This window comes from Dipodomys merriami, unplaced genomic scaffold (assembly GCF_024711535.1).
Source record: "Dipodomys merriami isolate MVZ:Mamm:240054 unplaced genomic scaffold, mDipMer1.0.p SCAF_19, whole genome shotgun sequence".
Lineage (NCBI taxonomy): Eukaryota > Metazoa > Chordata > Mammalia > Rodentia > Heteromyidae > Dipodomys > Dipodomys merriami.
The window spans coordinates 10,195,943-10,208,396 of NW_027203270.1; the positions used below are offsets into that span (position 1 = coordinate 10,195,943).

The 12,454-nt window shown below is 45.7% G+C and overlaps 1 protein-coding gene across 2 annotated transcripts in view; it reads left to right on the top strand.

Annotated features, from left to right (window-relative positions):
• Asic2 (acid sensing ion channel subunit 2) overlaps nucleotides 1-12,454 on the top strand; it is a 1,017,707-nt gene that overhangs the window by 948,159 nt on the left and 57,094 nt on the right. For both annotated transcript variants that reach the window (XM_070027220.1, XM_070027219.1), the window contains exon 3: nucleotides 11,226-11,353. In XM_070027220.1, the coding sequence (XP_069883321.1) occupies nucleotides 11,226-11,353 (128 nt within the window). The remainder of the gene's footprint in view (nucleotides 1-11,225; nucleotides 11,354-12,454) is intronic.

A 12,454-nucleotide genomic window follows, 5' to 3' on the forward strand; every position in this document is an offset into this window, starting at 1 on the left:
GCCAAGAAGCTAGTGCCCACAGAAACACAAACGTGAAGAGCAGAAGGAACTGCTCGAGCAGTAAGCTGGGGAACAGGGGGTTAGGGAGAGGTGGGGCAGGAAACTGCTGATTTTCATGAGAAGCCTTGCAGCGCCATTTGGCTTTTTAAATTATGTACATAGGCTGCTTTGATGAAAATAAAAGTTAAATTAAAATAATCATAAATTTTCAATGTAGCTGGAAGGCCAGAGAAGCTATCAAGGGTAAAGCTGTTTCCTATCACCCCATTAGAAACAGGGTGTGACAAGAGCAGATGCTAATGGTTGCTATGGTTTCTCCAACATCTCTGCTCCTGAAAGGGGGCGGGGGGAATTCTTGTCATGGTGCCAGGTTCTAAGAACTTCTTCAGAATGAGAAGGACAGGCTATGACCTGAATTCTCAGTCATGGGGACAGGCAGCCACCAGCAAAGATGCAATGCTTTCGGAGGGGTCCTTTGTGCTAGCTGTTGAGGTGTCTTCGTGGTGCCTGAGGATTCTGAAAAACAAATATGCCATAAATCAAAAGCATCATCGGAGGCAGGAATCTAATCTATCAAGCAGCCCAAAGCAGCCGGAGTCTTATCAGGACCTGCTAAGTGATGTGTAGAAAATTTGGTGACATTAGGTGGCACTTCCAGACAGCCAGAGGTCCAAGGACAGCACCAAGGAAACAGACAAAATAGGCCCCTTCCCTCTCCCCCCTCCCCACCCCCAGAGCTCAAGGCACCTACTTAGTAAATCTCCTTTGAATACCTATGCGCTAGGCAACCCAGTGATACAGATATAGACCATATAATGACACAAATCCCGGTGTTTGAAGAATTCACAAATCAGGAACTATCTCAGGATTCTCGAGACTATTTTCTAGTGAGAGAATTTCATTCAGCCCACAACTTTCATATCAAGTACCCAAGAAGAGCGAGACTCTGCAGTCCTGTCAGGGAACATGCAAAAATAACTGTCATTAAATGCTCTAATCAACAGAAGATACAGGAAGAACAAAAGAGGAGACAGACAGTTCCAGAAGAGAGAAAAAGAGCTCTCTCAAGGAAGCTTCAGAGAGGAAATGATCTTGGTTCTGATCTCAGACCTGTTTGCCAGGTTCCTGGGAACTGCAAGAGAGTTAGAAGTGAATTGGCAGACCAATGTCCCAAATAGAAGAACAAGAAGGAGGAACAAAATCAAGAATGGCCCAGACTGTGCTGCAGCATCTGAGTAGAAACCCCAACACCAAGGGCATGGTGTGTTTTACTGAATCCTTCCACTCAAAGTGTGATCCAGAGCATTGGCCTCCTCACCTGTGAGTTTGATGGATGTGCAGCATCTCCATACCTACCCTGACTCCATATAGTAACTGAATTCCTCTGACCGGTGGGCACCACTGGAAACCTGGCAAATGTCTCCTTAACACAGGAATATTTATCTGAAGGCAACCATGCTTTTTGTGTATCTGTTGGTTGAAAAGGTATTAGACACACCAAGTTGCTAGCCATCTCATAATGCTTTGTATGAACTCCATAATCGTATCCTAGTCTATATTCTATATGATCTCTTTTGCTGTGTGGGAGCCCCTGACAGCTACCATCAGTACAGATAAAGAGTTCTTCTGCCGTGTCTGCATCCTTTCTGAGATGTGGCACTCCCTCGTGGCCTATCAAAACCCCCACAAGCTGGTTGCCCACTCAGTCAGCAGCCTTCTTGTATAGTAATTTATAATCTCCAAGCCTGAATGCGCCAGGGAAATACATTACTTAAAGAATCCTTGGGATAAATCTTTTTTAATGAGATTAGACCCAACACTACACACACACAAAGTGCCTTCACTAATGTATGTTTGTGATTGCTGGGTTTAGCAGGAATGGAAGTTAGCCAAAGTTGTGGGTCACATGACCAGCACCTGACATCACTGTCTCTTTCCTCACTGTGGATACGGGACCCTACAGAACTGAATTCCTTCACTGACATTCTATACTCTGATCCTCAGACCTTCCCGTGGTGGCCCCCAGGCCAGTTCTAATTCCTTTACCATAGTCATTCACATAAATGATTCAGTAAAACAGGTCTCAGAGCCATTGACTGGCTCTCCCAGGACTTTGCATCTGATTTGGTCCTTTATGCCCTAAATATTGAGGGGAAAGAAAAGATTGCTTTGAGTAACACTTCAGCACAATGTAACCCGTATGTACTAAAGGAAGTCAACTTTTTTTTTTTTTTTTGTCGGTCGTGGGGCTTGAACTCTGGGTCTGGGCGCTGTCCCTCAGCTCTTCAGCTCAAGGCTAGCGCTCTACCACTTGAGCCACAGCGCCACTTCTGGCTTTTTCTGCTTATGTGGTGCTAAGGAATCGAACCCAGGTCCTCATGCATATGAGGCAAGCACTCTACCACTGAGCCACCTTCCCAGCCCATGGAAGTCATCTTTTAAAGTATTTTTGAACTCCATGGGAGAAGGAGCTGGATTGCAAGCACCTTCCCCAAAAACTCTCGGGACCACTCCATGGCGTCTCCTGGATCACAAGCCGTTTTCCAGAGAACTCAGTGAGACATCACACAACTACCCAGAACAGACATAATTGCAGCCCATCCAGCCAAGGAAAGACAGTATTAATATTTTTTCCCCTCAGAAGCTTGCCTAGCCTCAAAATGTCACTTGGGAGCAACGGAGTGTGAATCTGCCTGTCTCTGTACTAGTTTTAGATTTTCTTACCTAAAGATGATGCACTTACTGGGCTGGTCTACCAGGGAGAGGCAGAAGGGAGGGCAAGCACACATTTTCCAATTTTAGATTGGCAGCAATTTGTGGATTCCTTAACAGACCCAGCCTCTCTGACTTGTGATGAGAATCCTGAACAGCCATGTCTCTTTTTTAATGAGATACAGTGAGGTTAAGAGATTTACACATGGTCCTCAGCTCATACACATTTAGTGCTAAAAGTATAACCTGAGAGATGAATTCCCACTTTGTTTTTTAACCAAAAGGAAGCCACAGCTCGGAGAGGCAGTATTGTAACTTGCCTGTGGTCACATGGATTTTGAGTAATGTGGCTAAGAGGCACTTCCCTGCCTCCCTTGACAGACTCTGGACCACTTCCATTTCTCTGGCTCACACAGAAATGCAAGGACCAACATGGCACCTGTCAGTAGATTCAAAGAAAATTTAGCAAGTCCTTTTGCCCAGGGCTCTTGTGAACCAGGGTGGGACTCTTACCCTATCATTGTCACCCTGTCATACCCAGCCAACTTTCCCCTAGACCTGAAAGAGCAAAGATTGCCAAACCCACTGCAAGTTAAACTACTCCTCCATCCTGTCCAGTATGGAACTTATGGGCTTGATACCTGGGGCTGATTGACAAAGCGAAGTGGAGATGAAAGGAACTAGACATGTGACTCCCAGGCTGTCCCTAACAGTCACCTGCCTTACTGCTATTGGCCAACCTTTTCTCTATAGACTTCTGGCTTCTCACCTGAAAGATGAGACATTTGATGAATTAAAGATGAAGCTTGAGCTCCCCTGGCTCCAAAATCCTGTGTAGCCTTGAATTATAATCTCTGGGGTATATCCTTTATTTTCATTGAGCTTTGATTTCTTCACCTGCAAAAAATATAAAATATAAAAATAAAATAAAATATAGTGCACATGGAGACATTGATTGACCCCCTGCCTTGGGTAGCTGCAAAGATCCAGACAGATGAAGTCCGTGAAGATCCCAAAGCTAGCCTCACTGCCAGTGTTGTTGCTTGCTCTGCTCCAGAGAGAAGTCAAAGTCAAAAGCTCAGATCCCTAGCCAGAAAAGTCCCCAAGGCCCACAGCCCAATGTTGACTATGACCAGTGACACCAGAAAGGCACAAAGTATAGAAGCAAGGCCACATGTCAGAAGGGAAAGAGTTTGGACCTTGAAGGCCAAAAGATCCAGGCTTGGTTTTGGATTTGCTGTGTGGCTACAGCAAGCTAATCCCCCCCCCCCCCGAGCTTTTGTTTATCCATTTGTGCAATGTGATGGAGGACAAAGCCTACCTTGTGGAATAACTATGAGGAGTAAATGGAATGAACAGCTGGCCACCGACTGCATCCTTGACACTGACCTCCTTCCTGTTCTTGAACTAGGCCAAGTATATCTGTATGTCAGGGCCTTTGTACTTGCTGGTTCCCTTACCTAGAAGGCTTTCTCTGAGTCATTTCATGACTTACCTGCTCACTTCACTCAGGTTTACCACACAAATGTCATCATTTTGGAAGGGCTTCCCTGAGACTCCCATCCACACTCACCACGCCCCTGTTTCTACTTCACCTTTCCTCCTAGCAGGTCACACAAACCTAATGCTACATGTGGCCCAGTTTGCTCCTGTCTCCAGGAGAACTGAGTCTCTGCTTCTTTTGCTGCTGGGCCCCTAGTCCTTGACCAGCAGGCATTTGACATAATTCTATCCAGAGACCAAGAGAAGAAATATGGAATGGTGTAAAGTATCCAGCTCTGGACCTAGCCCTCAGGAAGGTCAGCTCTTCTTTGTTTGTTTTAAACTCCAGAGAGGCATCTTAACAAATGCTTTTGGATAGGTATCGGTGGCTCAGGCCTGGAATCTTAACTATTCAGGAGGCTGAGATCTAAGGATCATGGTTCCTCCCAACTAGGGCAGAAAAGCCCAGGAAACTCTTTTTTTTTAAATACCTTTCTTTCTTCTTTTAAATTATTATTATATTTATATTATCTTTAAATAGTTGTACAAAGGGGTTTTCATTCAACAAATCAGTTTATAAGTATAATGCATCTTGACCAACCTTTCATCTGCTAAAAGCTAGAAACAGAGCTTTGGCTCAAATGGTAGAGTGCCAGCCTTGAGCAAAAAAGTCTTTAGGACACTGCCCCAACCCTGAAGTCAAGTCCCAGTACTATCATCAGAAAGCTGTAGGGATATTAGAAGTAAGATCAATGTCCCTACAGTTCAGAGATAGATACCCCTCCCCCACTGACACACATACACACACAATTTTCATCTCCCTAGGAAATGCAAAAGTCCACAGCAGCAAGTCAACAGGACAGCAATACAAGGTGGTGCAGTATCCTGGGACTGGTACCAGGAGAGCTCTTACTCTAGGAATGGGAGAATGAACCTGCTATCAGACAACAGAGCCCCTGGCCCTCCAAAGTGACAGGCAGTGATCCAGAAAATAGAGCCGAAGGATTGAACTACCTGGGTCCTATTTAGGTCCAACCATTCAATGATCACAACCAGACCCAAAGGGCAAAGAAATCCATCCACCTAGTCCCCAATATCAGACCCTCCCTCCCCCATTGAAGAGCAGAATAGGAAGGCACTAGAGGACACAGATCAAGTTCTGGCCGTCCCACGTAAGGCCCTTTGACACCAACATGACCCCTCCCACCCAGCCCTCCCAAACTGCTTGTAGAATGAGGGCCTTTTACCTCACCCCTGTAATAAAGTCAGTTATGTCCAAAATAAGATTGCTTTGTAATAACACATCCCTTGCCTGAGCCTAGAAAATTCCCTCGACTTTTCAGACAAGCATGTCTGCCTCTTTCTCTCCAATGCCTATTTCCTTGGCGTGTTTCCTGCAATTTGCAAGATTAAAGATTTAAGTGTATTTGACTGTCACATCCTTTCCCTGCCCCATTATGCATTCTGCCCATCACTCCCGTCTCCTTCCTCGGAGCTCCCAATTCCTGGCTGCACACACAGGAAACAGCTCCCCAGGTAGATCCACCTTGTACATGCGGTGTCATGCTTCCCAAGAGGGCATGGAGAGTCTGAGAGTCTGGTGCTTCTGTCAAACCACATGTTCCTCTTGACTCAGCACGGTCTTTTACGTTACACTGGGGTTCAACTCGGTCCCAATTAACTAGGGCCCCGAACACCTATGGAGTACCTTTCCTTGTCTTTCTGCCCTCTGTGTCTCTCTGAGGCTTTGGATCTTGGTGTTGATGATGTGTAAACAAATTCTTCACTGCACTGGGGAGGAGAGAAGGGAAGGGGGGGGGCGCACTCCAATGGAACCTAGCATTGAAGCGCAGAATGAGAACCAGCTTAGTTCTGCCTAGTACCAGTCCAGCTATCAGAAAACAGAAACCATGGCACATGGGGTAACCGTCTGGATGATCGTTCTCTCAAAATTCTTTCCATGATTGCTAGGAATTCATTTTTACAAACAAATATTAGAAATCTATTGTTGAACAATATTTTTTAACGCATATTCATTTTGTACCAGGAACCACAAGTCATGTGAGAGGTCCCAGTAATTGTGCTGGTAGCCACTATTGTCCTGAGTGCAACCCCATCTGAAACTCAGTTGGGGATACTGGGGAGACCTGGGGTCTGGTGTTTTCCGGCATCCTGGGATGATAACCAGGCAGGTACCCAGCAGGTCAGAGAGCTGGGAACAGAAGAAAATATACCAAGAACACTTTCTCAGTCATTTGCTTCATCCAACACTTCTGCTGTGGGCCAAACCCTGTGCTGAGGGTTTCAGAGGTCCTGACCATGAAGAGGATATTCCTATTCCTCATTCTCCATCCGAGAACCAGGGTATCTGCTCACACTAAATGAACCACACCCTTAGTAAGGTGGAAAGAGTGCTAAATTTTAAAGCATGAGATTTGCTTCAGACCCTTGCTCAGCTCTTGACTTACTATGTAGTCACCTTTGGGCAAATCCTGTCCCCTCTCTGAACTAGATCCCTATTTGTTCAAGTGTGGCTGGCCTTGTACAACCTACATTAGAATTCTTAGAAATGCAGATTCATGGATTCCACCCAGAGTGATGAATTTTGAGTCAGCATTTTCAGGAATGGGCCCCTGGAGTCATTGCCCTGGTCTCTCTGTGTGGTTTTAATGTGCCTTCTGGCTTGAGAACTTCAGAGACAGGTGGCCTGAGGTCACCTTGGGCTCTATCAGTCTTATGAGTCTTTCTTGGTGATCCAGCTCTCAACAACATGCTAAGTCCAGGAAATGGCAGATCCTAGAGGTGGAAATGGAAGAGAAAAAATAAAGGGGGAGAGCACCTGCTTTTGACCAACTCAGAGAACAATACACACGAGGGAAGCCAAGGGCTACTATTGCAAGACACAGAAGCTAACCCTATCTAGAAAAATAACTGTATATGAACTCTGTACAGGAAGAAATGCCAGGAGAAAGCAGAGCCAGAGGGCTTGGAACTGCAGCCATAGTCTGACCATAAACATAGGTTTCTGCTGCTCAAAACCCCAACCAAAGCCAGCTATTGGTGGCACATATCTGTAATCCTAGCTACTCAGGAGGCTGGGATCTGAGGATTAAGGTTCAAAGCCAGCCCAAGCAGGAAATCTCTAATTAACTACCAGAAAACTGGAAGTGGTGCTGTAGCTCAAAGTGGTAGAGCACTATCCTGGAGCAAAAGAGCTCAGGGACAGTGCCCAGACTGTGAGTTCAAGCACTACAACTGACAAAAAAAAAGAAATAACCAAGCTCCTGAGGGCCTCAAAACAAGAGACCCATGAGTGTACCTGCCTGTGAAGGTAGGGTGGTGGAGTCCTCATTAACCCTGTAGCTCTGTGAGGATGAGGGTCTTCTTATAGCTGAAGGTTCTAGAAATACACTGTTCAGTAATAGTGCCACGAGTCAGGTGCAGCTGTGTGAATTGGTTGTAATTAATTAAAATGAAAACTCCTCAGTCACCTTAGTAACCTATCATGGCCAGCAGCTAGCATGCTGGACAGGTTGCAGAGCCAAAAGTTTCTTGGACCCAGCTTATCCACTGTTTAGCATTCCTTGCAAATGATTGCTGAATGTTTGTAAAGAAATGAGGCTACTTTAGGATTTCTTTTTTACTCTCTGTGGCAGCTACATCTGCTTCTGGAATAAACTGGCACCTCCAGCAAACCCCTAACCCAGCCTGATTAGCCTGAGGCGGTGTTCGCTGATGGAGGAGCGAGTGGCTGTCCGTTTTGCCCATTACATACAGTGTTTCAGACAGAAAGGCTTCATTTCTCATTTCTTCCTGTAAGCCACAGGTCTGCTCTTTGAGCCTGTCTTACTGATTGTAAGATTTCTCAAGCTCAGTTGTATAGCAAGCACACAGCTTCCACTCGCTCTGGAAAACACATTTTGGCACCTCTCCCCTCGCCTCCCTGGGATATTCTGGTAATATCAAGATCATACCATTCTCAATCCTTCTCCCCATTTGAGCCCGGTCTTCGGGCTCCTCATCCTTTGCCTTGAGAAGACCGTAGATAACATAGCTATTGATTGCTGGTCATTCAACTCCTCCTCCCATCCAGTCCTCCCTCTCTTGAAGTCCTCTTCCCTGGCCTGAAAACTTTCACAGAAGATCTGCCTGTCTACTAAGCTGAAGCTAAGTAAGACAACTGAAGTGAATATGACACTGTCTCCTCTCTGGAACAATTCACCCATCAATGAGAGAGAGTGGCAAAAATCCACAGGGACAGGAAAATCTATGAATAGGGATTGGGATGGGAGTTCTCAGAAGAAACATCACAGAAATGACCCTGCAGGCAGAAAGAGGGATACATTCGCTTATTGCCATGAAGCTGTTTCTAAATGCTGGTCAAAGCCCCCTTTTCCTAAAACCCCATGTCAGTCACTGGATTCCTTGTGTGAATTATGAAAGCCCTGTCTATTCTTCCTCTCACCTTGTCTGCAGCTTGACCTTCCTTTCCAGGCACCTCTGACCTGGGAATCTCACTCAGCTCTGAATTCCCCTTACCAAACATGCCAGGGTTCTAAACTCCCTTGTTTCCTGCATTCCTGTAGCTGGTCCCTGCTCACCTTCCCAAGCTTGCTTTCCTTTTCTTATTGACTCTAATTTTATTGTTATTATTAAGGTGTTGTGAAAAGGGGTTACCATTTCATAAGTCAGGTGATAAACATATTCCTTTTTGGGACAATGTCACCCCTTCATTTGCTTCCCCTGCCCCCAGTTTCCCCCTTCCATCTGTGTCTAGAGTGTACACTGAGTAACATGGCTGCATTTGTTCACCCTCCCTCCCTCCCTTTTTATACCCTCCTTTTACCCCCATAAAAAAGTAAACACACACACACACACACACACACACACACACACACACACACACACACACACACACACACACACACACAAACACACACAGCATGGTTCAGCCTTTGTTTCCTGTGCTAGCTTTGGTGCATCTACAAGCCTTCCCCAAGCCATGGACCCAGTATGGGCACATACTCCACTCTATCTTCCCTATTTCTCAAATGTGCCCATCTTTCCTTTTAAGTCCTTGACTTAGACTCAGTTTTACCTGACCCAGCAATAAGTGAGTAAGGTTGAATTCCAAAACATCCACCAATTCATTCAGTGTGCATTTTCTCAATGCCTACCATGCCCAGCTCTGAGCAGGACCACTGAGCTCCACAAAGCTCAGCACCTGACCTGGAGATGTTGCAGCCTGATGCTGCAGTCAGATAAAAGATGGTCACCAGATGCGGCAGAAGCTCTAACAGATGGCTGTGGCGGCTACAATCAGACAAGACTAGGAGTTGCTTTGGGCAGGCTGGGAGGATAGACTTTAGTGATAAGTACAACTATGGTCAGGTGAACAAGCAGGAATACATTCTAGGCAAAGGAGCTATGTGTATCTGTGCCCAGCAGGAACAAAAGCAACCAATCTAAGTAGCCACATAGGCCACAAAACCGAGTGCTGCCAGAGAAAAGTGGGAACTGAGACAATTTGAGGAGCTAGGCTCCTCATCAGCTAGAGACAGGCATTTTGGGAGCCCACTCTGCAGGCTGTTTGAAGAGGTAAGACAGTCTGGGAAATTGAGTACAGGCTGATTCTCCAAGTGCATTCTCCACCTATTATGAGCAGAGCATACAGGGTAAGCCAGGGTCTGCTACCACCTCCAACAGCCAAAAGCCATTTCTCCTGACCAAGGAAGAGTTCAGAGAGCTTCTGCTCAACTTGCCCACCTCCTACAGCTCTTGAGGGGTAGAACAAGCCCTGTACTTCCATTGCTGCTATTGCAGCACGGTATTTTTCCTCGCTCTGATTCTTCATCTTCAGCTCGTGGTTAGCAGAGACAGTAAAATGAAAGAGCTTCGACGTCAAGGGTCTGGGTAGACACATAAAGAAGGAAGGTGAGAGATTGCAGCCATCACAGCCAATTTACACATGTGGAAAATGAAGCCAGGAAAACTGAAGGGGATTAGTGGGGTTGAGAACACGAAAAAAAAACTGTGAAAGATGTGCATGTCGGGCTGGGAAGGTGGCTCAGTGGTAGAGCACTTGCCTTGCATGCATGAGGCCTTGGGTTCGATTCCTCAGCACCACATAAGCAAAAAAGAAAAAAGCCGGAAGTGGCGCTGTGGCTCAAGTGGTAGAGCACTAGCCTTGAGCTAAAGAGCTGAGGGACAGTGCCCAGGCCCAGACAGAGTTCAGGCCCCATAACCGGACCCCCCCCCAAAAAAAAAGAAATGCATGTTGCTCATAAACTGACATGTTCTGTTGAAACTCCTATGTACACCAACTTAGATAATAAAATCATAATAAAAGATAAATAAAATATGAAGTACTTCAAAGAATCCTTCCAAGGCTGGAAGGCAGCTAGTCTTGAAAATTTATTCCTTTACTTTCCTCATAATTCCATTCCACAGATTTGGTGACTGAGACAAGCAATTGGCTTAACTGACCTGAAAGTATTTCCCATTGTGGCTGAAACAGTGTGCCACGAACTTGGTGGCTAGAAAGAACACAAATTGGTTATCTTAAAATTCTTCAAGTCAAAGATCCAAATGGGTTTGGCTAGGTTTATTCAAATCAAGGTTGTTGGCAGGTCTCTGTCCCTCTCAGGAGGCTATCAGGGGGAAAGACACATCCCTGCTTTTTCTAGCTTCTAGAAGCTGCCTCCATCCCTTAGCTTAAGTCTCCCCCTCCATCCTCAAAAATCAACAGTGTGGGATCTTTCCATTTTATCTGACAGATCTCTGGAATCCTCTCACAAAGACCTCTGTGATTACTTTGGACCTACCCACATAATCCAGGACAATTTCTCCATCTCAAGACCTTTCACTTAATGACACTGATACTGACCCTTTTACTGTATAAGGTCATGCATTCAGTTTTCAGCAACACGGGTGTGAATATATCTCTGGACACAATCATGGACCTTTGGACATCTTTTCAACCCTGAGCACCTGTCCCTGACCCATACCTCTGTCCACCTTTGTTCTTTCAGAGGAAACGACATTTGAAGCGGGAGTGAAAGTTCAAATCCACAGTCAGTCTGAGCCGCCTTTCATTCAGGAGCTGGGATTTGGGGTGGCTCCAGGGTTCCAGACCTTCGTAGCCACACAGGAGCAGAGGGTAAGTTTCCTGGGCTCCCCAGGTCCATGATCCTCAGCCCACCCCAGCTACCCTCAGAGACCTGATGGGAGAAATGCAAAGCCCACTCTGGCAGGCTCTGAATCTGCCCAAGAAGCTTGGAATGGAGCTTGGGTCCATTCACAGTAAAGGGTTTTACCCTGAAACCGGAGAAGGATGCTGGCTGACCTCCTTCCTCGATTCTCCTATCTACTCATTGGCTCCTAAAATTGAGTGTGCAGGGAAACTCAGCTTGCTTTCTTTTCTTACTGAATGGTTGAAGACTTTTTTTCCCACAACATACTATCATGGTAGACGTTTCTTTACAGGTTAATACTTTTTACAAAAGTTATTTGGATGTTCAAGGAAAGTGCTCACCAGCATCTGATAGTCCGTCACTTGGATTAATTCAAAGCAGCCAACATAAAGAAAAGGCCTGGGAAAATCATTTCCCTGCCATAGTTAAGTGGAGTGAACTCTCCTACATGGGTTTCTACCCTCCCACCCTTTGATATAGCCCTGGGGCGGGGTCCATACTCAGCCAGCCACAATCACTGCACGAAAGCTGCCAGTTCACAGAAGGAGGGCTGGCACCGCCTCATGTTTGAAATGAGTTTCACATCTCAGAAGGGAATCCTTAGCAGAATCTCAGTAGGATGGAAATCTCAAAGCAGGATAGCAGAGGAATACAGATACCAGTCCCCCCCCCCTCTCATCTCCTGGATATTTTTGGTCTGGTTTGCCTAGAATAGAAGTTGAAGAGATGAGGACATAGCAGAAGTCTTCAGCCAAATCACCCAAGACAACTTGTTTTGGATGGCTCCAAGCAGAGTGGAGTTGCTACATGATAGGAGCACAGTTTAGGGCCGTAAGAAGAGGGAAGACTCAGGAAAGCCATGACTGGGCAGTAAGGAAAGATGTACACTTGAAACTGAGTAGTCTGACCTGTTTTTAAATTTTGACTCAAAGGCCATCTTCCACCTGGCATTGTTCCCAGCTGTTTAGCCATTTTATAAAGCAATATGGTATGTTAAAAAAAAAAACTGGTTATGAATCTGAAAATGGGCTACATTTTTTTAAGTCCCTAGGAGAGTGGATGATTTT